Source organism: Pseudochaenichthys georgianus, chromosome 8 (assembly GCF_902827115.2).
Source record: "Pseudochaenichthys georgianus chromosome 8, fPseGeo1.2, whole genome shotgun sequence".
NCBI lineage: Eukaryota > Metazoa > Chordata > Actinopteri > Perciformes > Channichthyidae > Pseudochaenichthys > Pseudochaenichthys georgianus.
Genome location: NC_047510.2, coordinates 24,368,552 through 24,391,368, shown reverse-complemented (window position 1 = coordinate 24,391,368; position 22,817 = coordinate 24,368,552). Strand labels below are relative to the sequence as shown.

The window sequence follows — 22,817 nt, the reverse complement described above, 5'->3', positions numbered from 1 at the left end:
AACGCAGCTTAGGTTCAGCCGGTTGCTATGTAACAGTGTGTAAACAACAGCGGCAAGAAGTTAGAGTTTATCTAGCTAAATTAGGTAATATTGCATAGATTGTTGTATTTAAAATACTTTTGCAGTTTTTCTTACTAGTTTTTTTTTGTTGGCTAATGTTGGCTATGATGTTTGTCTGGTAAACTCATTTAAATCTACAAAATACAATCTACTTTCTCCTTTGAGCAGTGGGAGTGAAGTAAATAGTACCCTACAAGGATGATGAGTCGTGGTATGTTGATAAATGAGGATTTGCTGCAGCGGGCAATATTGGAGCAAGAACCCAAAGATAAAGGTCAGGGCATTGCCAATGACGAGGGAACCCAGCTCGATGAAATCCTTAAACTATGTCTGGAATTCAGAAGTAAGTAAAATAAAATGTGGTTTATCACTGTGATTTGGATTCCAGGTATTTGAAGGTTGTTTGTTCACAGACATCCTGAGGATTGACCACTTATGGGAATTCACATCCTTGGCCAGACTCAATCTGAATAACAACCTCATTGAAAACATTGAGGGTCTGGATCATCTGATCAATCTGACATGGCTTGGTAAATTAAGTTTTGTTTTTTATGTTTTGCTATGCTTTCTTTAAATGATTGTGCAGGCTTTATCAAAGATGTTGTCTTAAAATATGAGCCAAGTAACTTTGAGTAATAATGACATTTACTCCAAATATGTCTTTTAGATCTGTCATTCAACGGCATAGAACTAATTGAAGGTCTGGAGTCCTTGCAGAAGCTTGAAGTGCTGAATTTGTCCGACAACAAAATCTCTGTTCTCGAAAACATGGAAACACTTGAGAGACTCACTCATTTCTCCATTGCGAACAACCTCCTTGGAGAGTTGGACATCGTACGACAACATTTTCTTGTATAAATCTGTCACATATTATGTGTAAAATGCTACATTTATATTGCAAGATTAATATAAGATTTGTACTTTGTTTCATAATATAAAATAACATAATCTCATACAATTTGAATGCATTTCAAAGGTGCTCTATCTCAGGAAGTTCAAGAACCTGTTCAACATCAACCTATTTGGAAACCCTTGCAGTAAGGAAGGCGATTACACATTGTTCATCGCAGCCTTCTTTCCAGACTTGAAGTTCCTAGATTACACTTTACTTGACGAAAATACAGTAAGTATAAGTGCCGTGTTTTTAATAAAACATTAGTATGTCTTAGGTTGTGTGAAAATTCCACATGGCTATTTACATTTTGTTGTGATGATATTGTGTAACTTAATGTGTGTCTATGTCTTGTGTGTCTATGTACAGAAGAAAGAAGCATCTATCAAACACCGCTATGTCCTCGAGGAGATGAAATGTGAGGAGCTGCTCAAGCAAAAAGCTGAAAAAGCTGAGCAACGCAAGGAGACTGAAGCCAAATTACACACTGTAAAGTGAAGCTGACATGTGGTTATCATCAACATTATATTCCACTGAGCTCTCATATTTCTTAAACTTACTTTGTAAAAATGATGTTCCTGATAGGATGCCTTTGTGGAGTTCCTGAATGGCTCTGACCTGTTTAAGTGCATGTTCAACGACGACCAAGAGGCAGATAAACTGCACCGCGTGCCTGAAATCACTGATCGGCTTCTAATATATCCTTTTAAACCAAATGTAATAATAATAATTTGTTATGTAATCACAGGAAAAAAGACCTTGAATTCCTTAACCATACCCGTACATTTGAGAAACAAATGGGGGATCTGTGCAAGCAAATATTTGAAACAGGCTTGGCTGAACATAAACGAAGAGACAAAGAAGTGAACTGCTTTTTCACTGGTCAGAATGAGACTGTGATTGAATATCAGCAGAAAGCATTGCACATATTGGCAAACTTCGAGCAGCAACACAAAGAGGTAAGGTGTTAGGACCAGACTGTACTGTGCCGTATTTAGATGGACCAGTAAAGCAGCTTTTAGCAACCAATATAAGGATGTTTTTCTTTCTAGAGGACAGTGGACATGCGGAAGTTATCAGACAGAGAATTACTGAAGGTCAAGATCAACCAGTGCAATGATGAAATCAACCAACTCTGTAAAGGCCTCATGACGCTGGAGTTTCAGATGGTCAGCCAGCTGGAGGTCAGTATGTGTGTGTGTGTGTGTGTGTGTGTGTGTGTGTGTGTGTGTGTGTGTGTGTGTGTGTGTGTGTGTGTGTGTGTGTGTGTGTGTGTGTGTGTGTGTGTGTGTGTGTGTGTGTGTGTGTGTGTGTGTGTGTGTGTGTGTGTGTGTGTGTGTGTGTGTCCACATTCTATACATTGTGTATCTTATTCATTTATTCATAAAACTGCACTGTGTCTATACGTTTGAAGTCTAAGGTGACACGTTCAGTTGCCTAGTTTATAGTAGATTGGATATATATAGATTCAATTATTTAGCTATCTCCCATATGTCCAAAAATGTGTGCTATTTTTATTTATAATTCTTCTTTGTAATGAAGCCTTCTATTTTTTTCAGGATATCACCAAAAGGTTGGACATCAACATCTCGGAGATGGTTGGCTACTTCACTGAAATGGTCCAGGGGACATATCCTTTCTGACTGTGCATCGGCTCATGAGCTTTGAATAATTTCCAATAACACATCTGTTCCCAGGGTCAAGCTATTGAGATAATGTTTTCCCTGAATTGGGGAAGAAACTTGCTCCAGGTCCGATTGTAAAATAATCAAATCTGGTTTGCATAGCAATTAACCGCTTTTTGTTGACAGAAAATCAATTATGTCTAAATGTCTGTGCACATGTCTGCACACACAAACACACACACACACACACACACACACACACACACACACACATACACACAGTTATGGTAAAAGGATCGTCAATCCAATTTAGACTTTCCTTGACATAGTCATACATTTGCGCAATGTCGAGATCTTGAGGATGATTATAATGGGAAGGTGCGAGTGTCTGCTTTAGCACTTCTGGACGACGCCAGCAAGGACAACCTGGATGAATTCTTGCCAGATGATGTTAGAATTGTGAGTTTTATCCTTTTTTACGATAGAATATAGAATTATTTGAACTGTTGTAAAAAATAGTTGTATCTCTCAGTTGTGCTCTGATGAATCTTAAACAGAACTGTGAAAGAGAAAAAAACACCCACAAAATTAAAAAATATTGTCATTATGTTGAAGATGCTGTGTATTTAGCAAATGTAATTTAGCATATATATATGCAAAGAAATATGATATTGCAAATATAGTAGGAGAAAGAACATTCTCATTTGAATATATTCCCCTGATAAGATGACAAAAGATTAACCTGAATGAGTCAGAGAACATGGACTATCACCAATGTCACTGTCTCCCCTGTGTTCTCTGTGTGCAGCTGTTTACAGACAAAGAGACAGTGATGGATGCACTGGCAACCGGCCACGATAACCACCTGATGAAGATCAATGACCGAGAGACTCAGTTGGTTTCACGTGCCAATTCCTGGAAAGTGGCCCTCATTAAAGGGGTAAAGAGTTGAATTTACATTAAAACAAACAGCCCATTTTTATTTTCATCTGGATGACAAACCTCTCCCTTTTATCTCACAGTCTTGTTATTGTTTTGCTTTTTTGATTTATGTGTTATTTCAGATTCAAGACAAAGACCTTAAGGAGAATCGCATGCGAATCAAAGACCTCCACAGATATATGGACCATCTGCTGGTGCAGCTGGAGGAGTTTCAGTAGCATCATTTCAGTAGTATCTACTTGGTTACACAAACAAACAAAATATTACAAACTTGGAAATTCTGAATAAAAATGAGTTATATTCAATGATTCAAACATGTGTGGTTAAATAAAATGTTTTCTAAGGCTTTTAAAAAAATAAGTAGTGTGAAAAATAAAAATGTGACCAAAAGATGAGGGGAAATCCTGTTCTCTTATTTTATGCTCTGTGTTGTCATATTTAGTATGTATAACACAAACTAAATACATATGTATTTGTATCCAGACTTGTGGAATGTTGGATAAAAAAAAATTGGGTTGTTACCATAGGTTGTTAACTTGTTACTCACTTGTGTTTGTAGTGTAGTGTGAAATATCCTACAACTCCCAGAATGCACCTCGTGATGTTATCCAATAAGACTGTTGCTCCAGTCGAGTACCAGATTCCAGCCAATGAAATTCAAGAAAGCTGGATTCTGGAGTGAAACGTTGCAGTATCCCTCCTCCGTAGACAGTCCATGGACAGCTTCAAAAATTGAGACAAAGTTTGGGGTTTTGTGCAGCTGGCAGCCCCTCTGTCAGGACTCTTTCTCTGTGCAGCCGTGGTGTGCTCAGTCATAAAGTTCATGACGGTTGCTGACGGTGACACTTTAGCGCTCATCATGCCTGTCCGAGCAGCGTGCTGCAGTATCCCCGGCTCGGCCTGCACATCCTCGGCCTCTCTTGTTCCTCCTGCCCCGATCAACACCTCCCAGCCGGGGGTGGCCATCTCGCTGCTGTACAGCGGCTCACAGTTTCGGGGCTTTCAGAAAAGCAAAGGCAACTCCTACGCGGTTGAGGTTGTTTTGCAGGTAATGTGTTTTTGACACGCACTTTTTTTTTTAAATCATTAGTTTTTATGGTTATATGCAAAGTCAGCATATTTGTACACCTAGTTGCTAACTTGGCTGATATTAGCTTGGTAAGATCTTTATGGTTGTCATACAATGCTGACACGTTGACACGTTTATTTGGCAAGGCTTTTACTGTGACATTTTGAGTTTGCACTTTTTTGCAATAACTAACATTATCGTTGCCCATTTTGTAGTATTCTTACTACCCAAACACGTTAGCATTTCTTGCAACTAGCTACATAAATATGTATACATATGAACCTAGTAGCATTGCCTTTGACAGCAATTTCTGCAGACTTACTGGAAGTAAATATAATGCCTGAATGCCTACTTTGTACAATATGTCTCTGTATAGAGCACTTCTGCTGTTTTTCATAATTTGTCTAAATCTGTTTGCAGCATGTGACTGTGGAGGACTCCTATTTGTGTGGATACCTGAAGATCAAGGGGCTGACTGAGGTGAGCTTTGAGATAGCTCAGATGTAGTAACACTGACCTTTATTCAGTCATAGAATAAGCACACACTGTTAAAGCAAGTGGGAACTGGTTTCTACTTGCTTGATGCAGGCTAAACACTAACAAATATTTGAAGGTAGACAAATATTAGGCCTCTAGGCTTGACCTCTTCTTTCAGGTCCATAGCGTAATTGTGTCAGCTGTATACCCATGACATTACGCAACATATGGAGGGGGGAAATGTCAACAGGATCCTGAAGTGAAGTGGCTGTGGTAGAGAGGCATGAAAGACGAGGAGCCAACATTTGTGTGGTAGTAATGAGACATATTATTTTCAACTGATACGTTGTTTATGAGAAATAAAGGTTGAGAGAACAAACTGTTATCTGCTCACATCTTATTTAAGTGTTTGCCTGAGTGCATCTGCATCTGTCAAACAACTACATGCAGAAAGTCAACATGCAAAAGGATGACGATTCTCCCTCATGTTTGAAGATGAACAAGTGCATGTAGATATCCAGAATGTGAACAATGGCTACTAAATAAGTGTATCTCTTAATTCATCTGCTGCATAACATTTGCATTTTATAAACAGGAAATGCTGGAAATCTAAATCAATCTCATGTTGCACAGTGATGGCTTGACAGAACAGTTCCCTTTTTAAGCATTTTGATAACAATATCCAGGCATACACTTTGGAAGCAAATTAAACTACAATTAATGTATTAATGTTCTCTTCCCTTTTGTCTTTGTTACAGGAGTATCCCACTCTCACAACGTTTTTTGCTGGTGAAATCATCAGTCGAAAAAGGCCTTTTTTAACTAGAAAGTGGGACGCTGATGAAGACGTTGACAGAAAGCACTGGGTATGTACAGTTTAACTTTGAATTTGGGTTCAAATGAATGGTTGTTACTTTTTCTGTTGGATTTTTCTTGGTTATTTATCAATGCCAAATGAAGTAAGATTTTTTTTTAAATCAAGTTTATATTGACCAACAGCACAAATGGTGCAACATTATTTGTGCATTCATTGGTTTTGTGTTTGCGGGTGTTTTCAGAGGCTTGTATCAGATGAATATACACCATAACAGCAGAATGTATACATTTACTGAGCAACCACAACATGAGTAGCCTTCAATATGATGGGAAAGGCACAGTAAAAGTTACATTCACCCAAAATGCTGTAAGCATCTGGAATCTGCAGCTCTTTATAACCAGTTCAGTGTTTCCCACAGAATTTGATTCTATTTGTGCGGGCACCGCAGTGACCGCACGGCACCTTCCCAAAATAGTATTATTTTTTTTTTAGATCCATTTGTGGCGGACAATATTTAATTGTGGCGCCCTGCAACACATAAATCAATGTATGGGAAACACTGCAGTTCACTGACACTTCATAGAAATATGTCTTATTTTGTTTTGAAAAGATCTCCTTGCAACTTTAATATTAAGTTTGTATCAAGGGATGATAGGCATTTGCTGCTGTATTAGCATAATGTTTCTCTAACCAGTACTTAAACTCTTACAGGGCAAGTTCCAGCCTTTTTATAATTATGCCAAAAGCTTCAACTCAGACGACTTTGACTATGAGTTGCTGGACAACAGTGATTATGTCTTCATGAGGTGGAAGGTTAGTCCATCATCTTACACACCTCTCTCTCTCTTCTTGTGTTCGCTCTGAACTATAACCTCCACTCTTTGTTTCTGCTCTCTCAGGAGCAGTTTCTAGTTCCAGACCACACTATCAAAGACATCAGCGGTGCCTCATTCGCTGGCTTCTATTACATCTGTTTCCAGAAGTCCACGGCCACTATCGAGGGGTATTATTACCATAGGAGCTCAGAATGGTAACTATCAGACATTACGAACTACAGTCGCCACACGTTTCTTATGTATATATCGCTCTTATTTCTCTTTGTCTCCTTCCCTTTACAGGTATCAGTCACTAAACCTAAACAATGTTCCAGAGCACAGTATTCCTATTTATGAGTTTCGGTGACAAACACACACGCAGGTATCGAGTTGAGAAGGGGACAGTTTATGCTCGCCCGTGGTTAAATAGGACGGGAACAACGGAGAGCCCTTTGGTGCCATGATCGGAGCTGACATGTTTCCGCACTGCTGGGAAATACAACGTGTAAGTCCACTCTTATGGTGGACGGAAAGAAAAAGGGCACTGGAGGAGGAGAGAAAGACAGAGATCAGTGACGGATGATCGATTCACTGTAGAGCTCATGTTTACCTCAGATTTTATTTTTTATCCTATTTGTCCTATTTTTGGTCTGTTTTATTTTAATGATGTGCTTCCCTTGTTGTTGGACATGGAAATCCTTCAGTGGATACACTCAACATAACTGCCTTCTGAATGAGAGTTGCAATAGAAAAGAACATTAGGTTTATATAAATATTAGGAGAGTTTATATTCAGCAAAGCCTCAATTTATTATTCTAACATCACTTTGCCGCCCCGTGCAGAGAAGGATGGAGGGGATACAAAAGCAGCAATGATGAACAATGATTCACTCTTTATGCAAGGTCTGTAAGACTGTAAGTTAGGTTTGTTGCTCAGGGACGGTGTGATGGGGTAACGTTTACAGCATTGTTGATATATTAACCATCCATTTCAACTTCCAACACAGTCAAAAACTCAACAAATAGTCTTCAAATGACTTCACATCAAAATGTCTTTATGCAAGCCAAAGGTCACTCATAGGTAGGATTTCAAAATGCATCTACTTTTTTATTAATTGTCCAAATCAAGAACAACCTTGAAATACAATGCTTAAGAAAAAGCTTACATTAAAAAATTATTTATTTAATGGCCCGCATTTGAAGCGGGCCATTGAAGTACATTCCAACTGTGCATTTTGACAGACTGGACAATTAATGAATAACGATTAATACGATTAACTGATTTAAATATTAATCTTCAACACAGTTTGCCAATGCAACATTTTCTTTGGTTTTATTCACATTTGTTACTTCCATTTTAAGAAGCTGTTAGCTGTAGGGCTGCTGTCATTACTGTCATTATTAATCCACCTGCCGATTATTTTATATGTTCTTTATAATGTCTTGTTTTGTAAGTCCCAAACTATTCAGTTTTATATTATATACATTCAACACAGAAGCAGGAAAATTCCTAATTTCAGAGGCTGGAAATGGCTTTTTTGGCTTTACCAAATTCACAATAGTTGGAAAAAACATAAAAAGCTTCAGATAATATAGCGGCGTATCTACAATGTGTAACATAAACCATTTTGATTAAAACAAAAAGCACCTTTTGTTGCTCATGGAAAAAGGTCTGAAGTAGGAACAATAAAAACCAGCTGCCTTACAATTTTAAATGTTTGTTAAGCTCCATGTTTAGGTTGATATGGTTTTATTTGAACAGAATCAAGAAAATATGTCTGTTTGAGAGGAATTGTGCAAAAAATTTGTTTTCTTCTGGAAAGGGTTGATGTAAGGGTTCTTCTGGAGCATGCATGTCCACCGCCTGCCGCCTCTGTGCTGCTCAGAGACTTTCAGCTGCAACATGAGGAGCGGATGTGATGGGTTGTGAGGCACTATATATTTTTTGTACCCAATTATGTGGATTGAAGAGGATAGTCTTCTTTTTTATTAATCATATAACAGAGAACACAATGTGCAATGTAAGAATTGGATGTTTATATGGGAGTGTGTCATTCTAAGTCTTGGTTTAATAATCCTGATTTAAAGAAGACGATGTATGATAAAACACCTGTGAGTGAGGAGAAATAAAGAGCTAACTATTTCATACAATTGTGTATTATTTATTCTAAATCTAAAATGCATTGTTATTTCGTCTACTGGCGTTGATATATGCATATAAAAGCAATGAGAAATAATGATATAGAAAAGAGTAATAAGTATCTTGTACCAAAAGTATTGTAGTGCTGCCTAATTTTGATTACATTTAGAATCTATTGTTCTAAGCAGAGCAATGCCTAAAGAGACATATAACGTCATACTTGCTGATAGGTAAAGTAAGAAATAATACAAATTTGTCTTTGCACAGTTGCATACACTAAAGTGAGGCATTTGGACAGTCGAGAGAAGAGAATAAAGGAAATTAAGTTCTCAGATTTGACATATTGCATACATTTTTCTATGAAGATGTCCATCTTTACGTTAAAGGGAAAGTAACCATTGCCAGCCTGTTGATATTCACTGTATTTTTTTCAAGTTTTGTATTGCTTTGTCATAAAGAAAGACTCAATAAATAAATGGATGGGTACAACATACAGCAAAGGTTCCTGGCTAAAAATTACCGGGGGACGTTGACAGTTGTTTGGTAATGTGCGTTAACCATTAGGGTACAGGAGCACTGCATGACTGGGTAAAGTTAAGTCAAATCTCCTGTGCACAGAAGAGACAGCCAGCACTAGATGGCAGTGGTGTACAAAAAAAGGTTTGAGTCCTTCTGGCTTTTGAGTGCATGTCAGGATCCAAACTGTTCAAACCTTTTGCAGCATGTGTGGTCATGAACCTCATATAGTCTCTGACACAGTGAGGCTGGTATGGAAATCAACTAATAAGTGGAGTGAAAAATCTAATGTCAAATACACAGGGCAACTCCTAACCCCTATTCTTGCGCACTAAATGTAAATAATATCCCACTTCTGTATTGTGTTGCCCTTCAACAATGTTTTATTTGTCAGATAGTTTACAGATCAACTTTTATATTTTCACTCTTTTAGTTCTGTTTTATCTTCTATTTTGAGATGTACATATTGTATAATTGTTTATTTTCTACTCTTTTGTATTCTAATTATGTGCAATACTTTTTTCCATGCTGCTGAAAAGAAGAAATGTGCCAATTTGGGATCATTAACCTGTTAAGCCCCAAGGTCCCCGCCAGCGGGTACTTTTCTTTTTCTTTTTCACGACACTGTGTCTCAGGGGATCTTAATATTTAAGAACCTATTAATGTGTTATACCAGATTAACGGGAATAATCTCAGCTAACTGACGATATAAACCATTTTTACCAAAACAAAACACAAGTCTCATAAGAAGCATCTAAATGACCCCTGAGCGAAAAATGCTAACCTATTACTGAACCGATAATAACTCCTAGCTCCCTTATTACTTATCCTAGTTCGTTTATGATCGCAAGGAGACACAGAATCTAATGGTGCCCACCTCAACACTGAAAGATACAAACTCATTATCAACAAAAATGTACATCAAAACAAGTGGCGCTAGGTAGCCCACAACGCTAACATGGCTTACCTTCGTCTTTGTCTGGTCTAAACTGGTCTTCAATGGCATTAAAACGATAAAAACGATGCTGTAGTTAATCCATAGGTTAATCCAATGTGTCTGTGTCCCCTTTGATGTTCTGATAATCCATAAGCAATACAACAGCTTTTCCGTTGCTTGATATCAGAGTAGGATATTTCTCCCCTCTGCTGCAAGCTAGCATGCGATGAGACACAACCTTTTTTTTAACATGAGTGTGTGCGGGACGATTTCCCTTGGATTCTATTGGGTCTAACGGTCAGAAAGAGATGTCACATGTCAAAATCGAACAAGGGGGGCCAGAGATATGGAAAATCCACCCAAATGGCCCCAGAAGAGGGGTTTTTTGCTAAATCTGTCTAAAAATGTCAAATATCACTTGTTTTGCATCAATCTTGATACAGGGTACTTATTATATGTTGTACTTTGGATTCCTAAAGCTTTTAGTCTACTAACCCATCATCCAAGGTTAGTTTTCACCATGGGTGTAGGAAGCATCCTGAATGTGGGGGGGGACATTTTTAACGGGGTGGGGTCCTCCCCCGAAAAAAAAAAATAGATTTCCTGTATTCTGGTGCATTTTAACAGGTGGTTTGGTTTTTATGTGGCTATACTAGCATGAGGGAAATGATGGATACATTTTGTAATTTCATCCAGTAGTAAAGAAAGGAAACATATTTGATTATTAATTCAGAGCCGTCTTTGAATTAATAAAAAGCAGTTTAAATGCCCATTTTTTGTACATTTACAACAATAAATATTTGTGAGTGCATTGAGAGATATTGTTGTGGAGAGTCATTTATATATAAAACGCAAAATACATTTGTGAATCCTTCTGTGAGCATTTATTAATATTGAGACTGATCTGACTCCATACAGATGTGAAGTTCACCATGGTATTATTGACTTAAATGTTCAAATAAATGTTGCTCTTCTGTCTATATTGGTCATATGATGCCCCTTGACTGAAATGTTTCCTGTTCAATATCCCCACTGATTTCCTTACAATTCTGGGATGAGAGTCCACATCACAATTTACTCTAAACTGTAATTTCCCTTTCATCACTCACCTCAGCAATGGACCTCTCTCCACTGTCCCTGTGTTCTGCCTCTGACTCACTCTCAAGCGCCTAGATGTCAAGAGAGGTGGTGAAGTGATAATTATTTATTGAGCAGTAGCCTATACTCTTTCACATTGAATCATAACAAGTCATACTGAATGTAAATACAACTGACTGTAAAGTAAGTCCCAGTCTGTGACATTGGACATTTTGAAGACTCAAAGTAGCAGTAGGTAGAATATTAGCTAGTCTATATGTAATGTGCACAGAAAATAAATACACACAAAAAGCTTCTGAATGATAAGAAGTATAATTAAAACATAATGCACATTATCATTTTGAGAGAGAGTACTCAAAAAGAACTCAGAAAATAATCTCTTATCGAACTAAGGCTCCAGTAAAACACACTGACTGCGTCTCTACATGGACATCGGTAAGCCGTTTATGAGTATTATCCCGGTTATGATGTTTACATGAACACAGAGAGATCGGGTTATTCATGTTCCCTGTTTACATGTTAAATACTAGTAACCTGGCATTTTGATGCCTTTTCTCACCTAAACTATTCAGTATTTGTATCTCTCTATCATGACATAAAGACGAAACTCCTCTCCAGAAGTAAAACGCCGCCATCACTGTTAACTGATTAACTGCTTCCAGCCAGTGGCGGTTCTACGGGGTGGCATGGGGTGGCAGCTGCCACCTCAGAAAAATGCCTTGCCACCCCAGTTGGCAGCTTTGTTTTGAAAGAAAAGTTGTGGCTCATCGGACATTTATGAGAGAAAATCTCTAATGTCCGAGTGCAAGTGAATGCAGCACAAGACGCGCCTTGTAACCCTTCCTCCGGCCCTGGCGCGAGCCTGGAAATATGATTGGCGGCGATTTCATTTGAACGGGGGGACAGCGCAAAACGAGAAACATTTCGGATCCAAGTAGACGGAAGGAATGAGGTATTTGCGGTCTACAATGACAGAGAAGAAGCCTGTCAAGTTTGGCTGTAAGGCAAGGCAAGGCAAGATTATTTATATAGCACTTTTTTGTACGCGACAATTAAAAGTGCTTTACAAAACAAATTAAAATACTTTTTAGGAATACATACAGTAAAAACACATATATAATGGCATTTTACAACAGGCATTACAAAGCAAAGATAATAAAATAATAAAATAAACATGATTTAACTAGGCCAGTAGGTAAGGACTTTCCACTGGATAATATCTGCAGCGATGTATATGTTTTAGCTGAATACACATTTTTAACCCTAACTGATGCAGTTAGTCACTTCTTTAATGTTTGTTCTTTCTGATCTAAAGTCAAGGTTGTAACTGTTTGCAATGAAGTCGTGGGGCGCTGAACTGTTCTTTTGATTTATGATAGTAATTACTTGTCTTTCAAATTTGAAGGAGGGTGAGCAAGCATCTTGAGGAACATTCATCATTAACTCCTAAAAAAAAAAAGTTTATTTAATAATAACACTGAATATGTGAATCATAACAGTGATTGACAGCTGATAGGAATAATATGATTGTTAATAGTATCATATTAATTTAGACAAACATCGAAGAGATAGTTAATTAATGTACTTATTGCAGCAGTCTGCATAGATTTGGTACCCCTGCTGGTCTAAGAGTGAGAAAAACTCATTCAGTTATTGTTCAGTTAAAATTATGTCTGCCACCTTATATATTTATATTTAAAGGTGGGTTAGGTAATTTTGGAGAAACCAGCTTGAGTGCGCTAAAATTTGAAAATACACAGCTGGAAAAAATCTGCCACTTCCTTACAGAGCCCCTCCTCCAACACACACGAACGCGCACATGACCAATGAGGGCACGAGATAAGTGTGTGCCCCGATGGGAGGCTGACAGGCAGGAAGGCCATCCAGTTATTTTAGCCGGGCCGGCTAACATGATTGGTCGTGCTTTTTACAGTACCACGGCTTCCACAGATGACATTTTTTTATGGATTTTTTGTCAAAGCACTTAAGATATTCATTGCTATCGGGATGTTAAGAGCATTCCATGGAATATAACAAAAAGTGTATCTCGAGCCGGTTTCTCAAACTTACCTACCCCACCTTTAAGGATTTACTGATGTGCCACAATAATGTCACCTATGTTATTGAGTTAAAATAAATATTGTGGCTTTCCAAGTTAACATTGATTGATATGACTGCGATTAAATCAGCATATACTTCTGCCAGGGGATGCCCTGAAATTCTCCTGCCACCCTCTTGCCACCCCATGAATATTTGTCTAGATGTCCCTGTCCCTGCTCCCAGCTGATGACTGACTTTCCTCTTCTTTGAAAAAAATGTTCTTATGTCCATGTTTTCTGGGGGAGAAAACTTTTCTGGGGGAGAAAACATATCAAACCAAGAGATCATCAGCTTTGATTTTCGCTGTATTAACCATTTCCTGAACATTTCATGGGAGCCTGCCTGCAGACCTCCACTCTCAGGACAGTTCCGGTGCAGACCTCCACTCTCAGGACAGTTCCGGTGCAGACCTCCACTCTCAGGACACCTCCACTGTCAGTACAGGAAGTGACGATTCTGACGCGTTTTTTCCCGCCCACCGAAGGAGTCGTTTGATGGAAGTTTTCAAATCACAATGGAGACTCATCGCGGAGGTGATGAGTCCGACCACCGTGCATTTTGGGTCGGCCTTGGTCAAGCCCTTTTGACCCCCCCAGCCTGGTTCTCGTAAAAGTGTTTCGCTCAAATGACACCATGGAGGAATGTAACGGGAGTTGACAGGGGACTCTGCCCTCCTCTCGAGTGCCTATTTTCGGACTTTTTTTCACTTTTTCCCGGTTTTATTGTGTCCAGCCCCCCCCCCCCCCCCCACACACTCATCCATGTATTAACGGATTTTGACAATTTTTGTTGCATTTTTCTCCTCTCACTGATCGAATGGCAAACGCGACCCACTGTCGGAGGGCCTCCGCGCCGGCCGATATGAAGCGTGACCAAGACGCACAGTCCAGGGGTCCCACGGGTCCCGCAGCGGGGTGGAGGTTCTCCCCACCTCCGCCGCGGTGCACGCGGCAAACACGGTTGTTTCTCGAACCTTCCACTGTTGTCTAGCGGGTGTAACAAAAATACAAGTTGTCGTATTTATATATATAAATAAATATATATATATCTATATAGATATATCTATATAGATAATAAGTGTCAGTGCTATTTTATGTTGTATTAGCGTGCATTTCATGTTCGGAAAGTGGTGCTGTACTGAGAGTAAACAATACAAGGTGTCCCTATTTTTATATATATCTATATATACTTTATTTATATAATAAGTGTCAGTACTATTTTATTTTGTATTTGCGTGCATTTCCTGTTCGGAAAGTGGCGCTGCGGCTGTACTGATAGTAACTACAATACAAGGTGTCCGTATATATCTATAGATATATAGATATATACATAATAAGTGTCACGATCCGATTTTATTTTGTATTTGCGTGCATTTCCTGTTTGGAAAGTGGCACTGTACTGATAGTGGTGATTTTATTTTGGAATTCTTAGCGTGCACTTCCTGTACTGACAGTGGAGGTGTCCTGAGAGTGGAGGTCTGCACCGGAACTGTCCTGAGAGTGGAGGTCTGCAGGCAGACCCCTCTCGAACATTTGGTGTGTGTGCCTTACCTCCGCTACCGGTATCGCTTCATACAACAGATCTGAGCTGTCCAACTATGACAACAGTACACTCCTTGAACATGCGCGCGCTATGGGAGAATCTGCCTTGGTACAAAGTAGCAGTGAAAACATGGTACGGAGTTTCATTGATTTGGGCATTCTCTCAATAAGCAAGTGGAATGGATTTGATAGTGAAGCATTGACACAGCGCTCTCCAAAGTGAGGCGAGTGGATAGACCGATTCACGGACTTTCCGCATTCTTTCACACACAGTGACGTCACGAGCTACCCACAATGCAACACGCGCCATATATATATATATAAATACGCCATTTTCCTGGAGGTGCAAATATAAACAGCTAGCTAACGTAGCCAGGCAGCGCTCTAGGTTTTTTTTTCTGAATTAACGACCGAAGAAATTGCTGCATGTCTTCGGATTACATCTCTGGACTTGAGGGGTGTGCTCGAGGTCGTTACCAGCGTGAACTAGAGCTGTGTGGGTTATCCGATTGTCCTTACAGACTGCGTGCAGATGTATGGAAAAACGACCCTCGAAAGTGGCCTTCGTCAATTTTGAATAAATTGACGAAGAATAAAGTAAACAGGTATAAAATACTATATGACAGTTATTAATAAAGAAGAATACAGTTTGAAAGGGGAGTGATTTGTCAAATATCCATAAGTTAAAAGAAAATCTGCTTACAGTTGTGTTTGGGTGTTGAGAGATGTGTCCATAGATCTCCTAATGTTGCTCTCAAAGTGCACCAGATTGATGCTTTTAACTTCAACATTTAAAAAAAAATCTTCCCAGGGGAGCATGCCCCCTGGACCCCCCCTAGAGGAGGTTAGGTCCCCCCCCACTTAAATCATGTTCACATGGATAGGAAACTAAATACATTTGCACACATCTTGTGTCCATATCTTTCTGTTTTGGTGGTCACGCCACACCCTGCACGTGAATGCATGCGCGAGTCATGGTGAGATATCTGGATTAAGAGGTTGCTTTTTCTTTGCACAGAATGAAATGAATGGGCTGTGATTTTAGTTTTTTTAAGCAGAGGTCAATAATTTGTACGGCCCTCTGAGCATATTGTAAAAATTGAAATGGCCCTTGAGAGGAAAAAGGTTCCCCACCCCTGGTCTAAACTAATCATTTGAAAAAGTCGGGGGGACTTGTATAATGGCTGCGACGCCCATGGTTTTCACTATAAGTATATTTTTTGGACGGACACTATAATTTACAGTTTTTTACCATGTTCAATCTGAATTTTCTTTAAAATAAAAAACATCTATATTGATTCTGACTTTTCTACATCCAACTCACAGGTTTCTCATTACTTTGAGAAAAAAGATTATTAATTTAACCCTTTTAGAAGGGAAGATATGGTCATTTGTTCTGGGAATGTAATTTTCGAACCTGAGACCTGAAAAACAGGCTCGAGCCTTAACAAGTTTTAAAGTATATCATATCGTTATCTTATGTTAAAAGCACACATGCATCACATGAATGCCCATTTAGGTGTTTGGAGACCAAGCTTCACATTCCTACATCCTAAATCAAAGGAAATCGCAGAGTAATGACACATTTAGATTTTGGAATTCCCACCTGTTGTTATCAATAGGCTGACAGGAAGACACATTCAGGGAAGAAAGAAAACTAGCTGAGGACCAATGAATGTGGATCATGTTTGGCGTACGTGCTGCAGCCAACAAAGAGAGAAGGAAACATTATTTCTACAAAATAGAAAGGAAAGACATGTGGACAAATATGGGAAATAACTTCCCAACATGTAGTTCAAACAATGCATGCCTGCTATTTTAAGAACCGATTATTTTCTTACTGGTGTTAACACTGATGCATTTGACTATTAATTAATAGTTCAGCTAGCACTAAGACAACTAAGAGAATTCTTTATGTCATTGATATTACTAAAAATGAACAGATGGGAGCTAGAAATATATGTAAAGAAAAGACAATTACAATTTGACAAATGTTCAGGACATGAAGACACATTCTGAAGGGAAAAGATTATGAACCATCACCAGAGCTAACAGCTTCCTATATAAATAAACCTCTGCCAAATTCAGATCACCTCATATATAGCCTACATCAACATGTAATAAAGTACATTTCTCGATCACTGAAGAGACATCATTTGAAAACTGCAAAAACGTTCCGCCCACACAAGTGCTCTACATTTAGAATAAAGACTGTGACTACAAACTGCACATTGCTGGAGTTTCCGAAGTGATAGCGCGACGCAATACCTGCACAGGTGCAGCAACTATAAATACACCTGCCTAGCTCCTGAGCTGCAGTCCCAGGATCAGAGCCGGTCTGAGAGCAACCCTCACAACTTTAACACTCAACTTTATTTATTTTCGATTCCTCATGGAGGCCCAGCGGTATCCCATCAGCGTGCGTTTAATTGGAGTCATGCACAAGGAGAAGACCAAAGTGAGTGCGTGGCGACTTGAACAAAAATAATTAAGAGACCTCTTCTCTACAGTGTGATTAACATCTGCATTTGAATTATTCCAGATGTACATGACCTCCGTGCTTTGGTCAGACCAGAGTGATATTGTGATTTACAGGACTAATCCGGAATTTAAGAAAATGCATGTGAGTATACAGCTGGTTCATGTGTTGCGCCTGTGTGGTGTGGTTATTGGTTATTAATTTCAACTCTGTTACCCATTTTCTTTATGATAGAAACTAATGAAGAAAGCTTTCCCACCTGCAAGTAAAATGAAACAATCCGACAGAATCATCCCCAGATATCGAGGTATGTATTTACAGCAGCAGTTTATGTGAGTCACAAAGTGTATTTCTGTGTTGATCCTGACTTTACGCGTCCTGTGTGCTTTCAGACAGAAGGCTGAGAAGGGTCAGCCGGGAGAAAGGTCCCACCAGGTCTCTGCTGCGACTCAAGTTTCTGCAGAAATATTGTGATGCACTTCTGAGCTGCGACCCGAGGGTCTGCCAGTCGGCAGACCTGATCCAGTTCTTCCACCCCAAAGACCAGGAACTGCAGCCGGAGTTTGCCCATAACAGGTAGTTTAAAGCATTTAAAAAATGACATCATATAATGATATAATGCAGATGCCTTTACTCTTTTAGGAAAGTATTTTGGCATAGTACTCACCCCAAGCTAAAAGAGTGAGTGGTGACATATTTGGTAAAAACTGTAATGACTGATATACCCTTTATGAGATTAGATGAAACAATCAAAGAAATAAGGAAATTATTTTGTAGAATAACCAAACATTCTTGTTTCAAATTTAAATTCCGATTTGTTGCTACCAACTCCAGAAGGCTTTTCTGCGGGATTTTAGCTTTTCCAAAATGTCTAATTGAGAATATATGTTTTATTATATAAAACTTGACAAAAAGCTTTCCTAAATTGACTTTTTCATTGTAACCAGATACTTAGTGTCAACCCTAAGTAAAAACCCCATGTACAATATTATAAGAGTATTAAAAAAAAAACAGAGGAATATGAAATAATTGCAAAATAGAACATGTAAGTTTCTCAGCAAGCATGAGGCCCTTGTTCATGTTAAATGTAGGATCTGCACCAGGAGCCTTTAAATTAAAACCTGACTAGTCCACAATCCAAAAAATGTATAGTCAGTTTATTAATAGAAGTCACGATTTAGACTTTTCAATGAGCTGCTCTGTTTTTCTGCTTAATTCTTAATAATTTTGGCTCTCTACTCTTCCTCAGCATCATGATTATGCCAGCAGAGGATGAAATGATCAGAGATGCAGGACAGGGTCAGGGCGTGGGGAACGTGACCCAGCCGTTTGTCACCGAGACATACAGGTGTGTGGCTCCTTACGAGACCAAAGACACCAAGAACAAGCCTTTCAAAGTGGCGCTGGATGAAAAAGTCGATGTTCTCATCAAAGACAAAGCAGGTGAGCGAGCCTCAGAGTCCTGTTAATGGTTTACCTCAACAACCCATTACCCTGAGATCTGTTAAACGTGAAATCCTGTTGGTTTAGGGTGGTGGCTTGTGGAGAATGAAAGCAAGAAGATGGCCTGGTTCCCTGCCCCCTACCTGGATACACTGGAGGATGACAATGAGGCTGAGGATGAAGATGAAATAGATGGGAATTCTGAAAGAGGTATGTGCATAAGTACAGTATAAGTTGTACCCAATCAGAACAGTAGACCATCAACACACAGCTTGTATACACAGCAGTAAAGGGTTAGATACTTTTAAAAGTGAAAGTAGAAAAAGTTGGTTGTAGAAACCCTCAAAATGTCAAATTACAGATAAACGACAAAATTATCTTGGAGTATTAAAAGTGCTCTCTATGCAGAATGGCTCATTTCACAGTGTTGTATTGAAATAAGATAGAATATTATATTTTTTTTTATCACAATTGCTCATCAAGGGGATTATAATGTTTTAGTCTGTCAGTGTGGAACTAAGTTTAGATACTTTGTGTGTTATTTGGCTAAAGCAGCAGCTTTTTACTGCATTATATCATGCAAGCACAGATGGGTTTTTTGTAAAAAGGAAATATAAAGTATATGTGTCAAATATATGTAAGGGGGTACACATTTCATCATTTCCTTTTTAAAGTGCTGTGCACAGTTAGAGAGTAAAATGGAAAAACTCAAAAATACAAATATGTAAAAACTGTACTTTACTATAGTACTTATGTGGATGAACATTGTTGGTTATGTAAGTAACGGTGCAACAAAGCACTGTATTAAAGAAATGTCTTTCACTCCAGGAATGCTATACAATGCAGTCAAGAACTACAAGGCCACCAAGGATGACGAGATAACCGTGGCCATCGGTGCTGTGGTGGAAGTCCTGCAGAAGTCTGACAACGGCTGGTGGCTCGTCAGGTATTTAACACTGAACATTTAAACATCGTCCAGTGTACTAGATTTAGATTGGAACCAACTTAAATACACTGCTTGTCAGAAAACCTAGAGTGGCTTTTAAGTAACGTAAACTCTCAGAAGACCCTTTCTGGAGCATGTTGGTTTGTCTGTTCTGGGCTCCTGTAGAAACAATTAAGGTGCAAACGTAATGGAAGAGTGCATTCCTTTTCACCCTAAATTCAACGCACTGGTCCTCTAAATAATTTTTGAAAAGTGTGTGTGAAAGCTTCCTTGGAAATACTCTTGCATAACAAAATTCATTCTAATTTTAACCCTCTACATTCTCCACTTTGTCGTTTTTAACAGATATAATGGTAAAGCAGGCTACATCCCCATCATGTACTTGAAGCCCTACAAACACCCTCATATCCGCATGATAGCCACCAATCAAGATCGCCGCAACTCTTCCCCGAACCAACTAATGCCGTCCCTGGATCAGCAGTCCAAAGGTCTCAGCCTCTCTCAAGGCAACCTGCTGCAACCTCCTGCCCGATCGTCCACACCCATGATGCAACTACCACTCCTACAGAAGAGGTCAAAATCTGTTGATATCCATCCTTATCCTCCGTCTGCAGCAAGCATTACTTCTTCCACCGACGTTGACACCTCCCCCACGACCCCAAAGCCTTTCCCTTTGCCCAAAATCAAGGTGGAGATGGACGGAGAAGATGAGCCTCGTCCCCTGAGCCTGCAGGCCGACAGCGAGGGGAGTCTGAGCGACAGCAGCAGCTTCAGCGATGACCTCAACAGTTCCTGGGCGAGCTCCACATCCATCAACCTGAGCCAAAGCTACAACGAACAGGAGCTGCGTCTCAGCCGTACGCCTCCCCCCGTGTTGAGCAACCGCCTCAGCCCGACAAGTGGCCTAGAGGGGAAAATGCCCCCCAGTGTCTCTGATCCCAACCTCTACAAGGGTCCGACAACACCTAAAGTGCCCCCCAGACCGCGGACCCAGGAGATCCTCAACCGCTGTACCACTGTCACCCGCAAGAACGCAGCCAGGCGCGGCCTGTCGCCCACACAGACTGATATATTAAGTCGATGAAGTGTGTGTTAACTTTATTTGTATAATTAAGGACTTTAGTCAAATTCAAAGTCAACTTTATTGTCAATCTTTCAGTTTGTGTGTACAGACAGAGATCGAAATACCGTTTCCCGCAATTTGTATTTGATTTGTGCAAATAAAACTCCCTAGTGAGGTGAGCATGTGTTCAGAATGTAACTAAGAATAGTTGTGTTATGACTATGAGGCAATGTATCAGTTGTATTGAGGTGACTGTGGGAACATTTAGTACACACATAGACAAAGGCATTCAGCATAAGCAGAAAATATATTAACAAAATTATAAATCTGTAAACACTTAACATTCATAACGCGCTAATTAATACTGTTTTGAATGATTTATTTTCCATACTGGAAACCTTGTATGCATTCTGAGTGTGCTGAGTGCACAGAGAGAAAGGGAAAGAGATGTGTTCTTGTGTCTGGAGCAAAAGTAAATATTTATCTGAATTATGAACAGTATGATGTGGGCATTTTGTTTCCTGGTCAAGCATGTTTACAGCTAAATGAACTTGTATAAAGTAATAGGTTGTGTCAATAACACAGAATATACTGACCATTTAAATCTTGAGTGTATTTTCTTGTTACAAAAAAGCTTGGCACAAATAAAAATACTTTGGGTAAACTCTAAATGTCTTGCTTTTTCTTTAAGCTGTATAGCTCGCTCTGTCAGTCAGTCCACAACATTTTTCCCAACCTTCGATGGACAGAATTCCAGGATGAACTCCCCTGTTTTTGATTTAGCTTATTTCTCGGTCTCTGAAGTCTTACAGGGTTTGCACTCAATTGATCCTAAAAAGTCTGCCGGGCCTGACGGCCTCGACCCGTTCTTTTTAAAAATTGCAGCTCAGATTATAGCACAACCAGTAACTGATATTTTTAATCTCTCCCTGTCCACTCACACACTGTGGAAGCAAGGTCTGGTATATATCAAATGCACCCTATAGGACTCATCATTGCAAACTGTATAGCCTAACTGGATGGTCCTCACTTAGTACGCGTAGGATGAAGCATTGGTTTTTATTAATGTATAAAGCCATTTTAGGAAAGCTTCCACTGTACATATGTGCCAGATTTGCTCCAGTTTGTGACTCTTACAACCTCAGATCCAGTGCCTGGGATACAGTTCTAGGTACCTGCTGTGCGGACTGAGGCTGGAAAAAGGAGTCTTTTTAATTATGGTCCTTGGTCTTGGAATGACCTTCAATCAAGCCCCTAACTGAGGGCACTTACATTAAAGTTGTCTGAGGTCCTTACCACCAGCTGCTCTTGCAGTAATAAGTAGTGTACCTTTCGTACTGTCCTAATGTGCACAATGTAGTGACTGCTTTTTCGTCTTTTGTTTTCTTAGTTATGTTCTCTGTATTTTATATGTTTGTGTTGTTTTATGTGTAACGTTGCTGCCTTCTTGGTCTGGTCAGCATTGTAAATGAGATTTTATCTCAATGCTTTTTTTATCTGGTTAACTAAATTTAAAAAATGTGTGCGAATGCCTCCTCAGCTATTACAAAAGTGTGCATTATGCCTCTGCGTCGGCAACAACCAAGGCATTCTGTTTAAGGGTTATCTGTCTGATCCTCATGGAAGCAATGTCTTAGGAACACCTTAAAATATTATTTTCAAATCGGGTACAAACGTCCCCATGGACTCAAGGATGAACTGATGCGACTTTTGGAGGGGTTGAGGATCAAGATCTCTGAGGGTTCGAAAACGTTAATGGTGATAACTCATTAATGCATATGCTAAAATGAGATTGCACCAGACATGATGCAAAATAGGAGCCAGGGACAAAAGGTTGAACGGCAAGCGGCCCCCACTT

At 39.4% G+C, this 22,817-nt stretch overlaps 2 protein-coding genes across 2 annotated transcripts; both read left to right on the top strand.

Annotated features, from left to right (window-relative positions):
* Positions 1-17: 17 nt before the first annotated feature.
* On the top strand, positions 18-3,833 carry drc3 (dynein regulatory complex subunit 3). The gene is made up of 13 exons (XM_071204196.1): positions 18-84; positions 229-403; positions 474-590; positions 728-894; positions 1,037-1,183; positions 1,322-1,441; positions 1,538-1,652; positions 1,739-1,911; positions 2,005-2,136; positions 2,512-2,584; positions 2,915-3,036; positions 3,386-3,517; positions 3,642-3,833. Exons 2-13 carry the CDS (start codon positions 259-261, stop codon positions 3,735-3,737), a joined length of 1,539 nt encoding a protein of 512 aa, XP_071060297.1. The 5' UTR covers positions 18-84; positions 229-258; the 3' UTR covers positions 3,738-3,833.
* Positions 3,834-4,180: 347 nt separating this feature from the next.
* Positions 4,181-20,980, top strand: gid4 (GID complex subunit 4 homolog). The gene is made up of 10 exons (XM_034088844.2): positions 4,181-4,567; positions 5,009-5,068; positions 5,824-5,931; positions 6,594-6,695; positions 6,782-6,912; positions 7,001-7,060; positions 18,793-18,950; positions 19,038-19,160; positions 19,779-19,896; positions 20,242-20,980. The coding sequence occupies exons 1-10, from the start codon at positions 4,343-4,345 to the stop codon at positions 20,978-20,980; spliced, it is 1,824 nt and encodes a 607-aa protein (XP_033944735.2). The 5' UTR covers positions 4,181-4,342.
* The last annotated feature ends 1,837 nt before the right edge of the window (positions 20,981-22,817 follow it).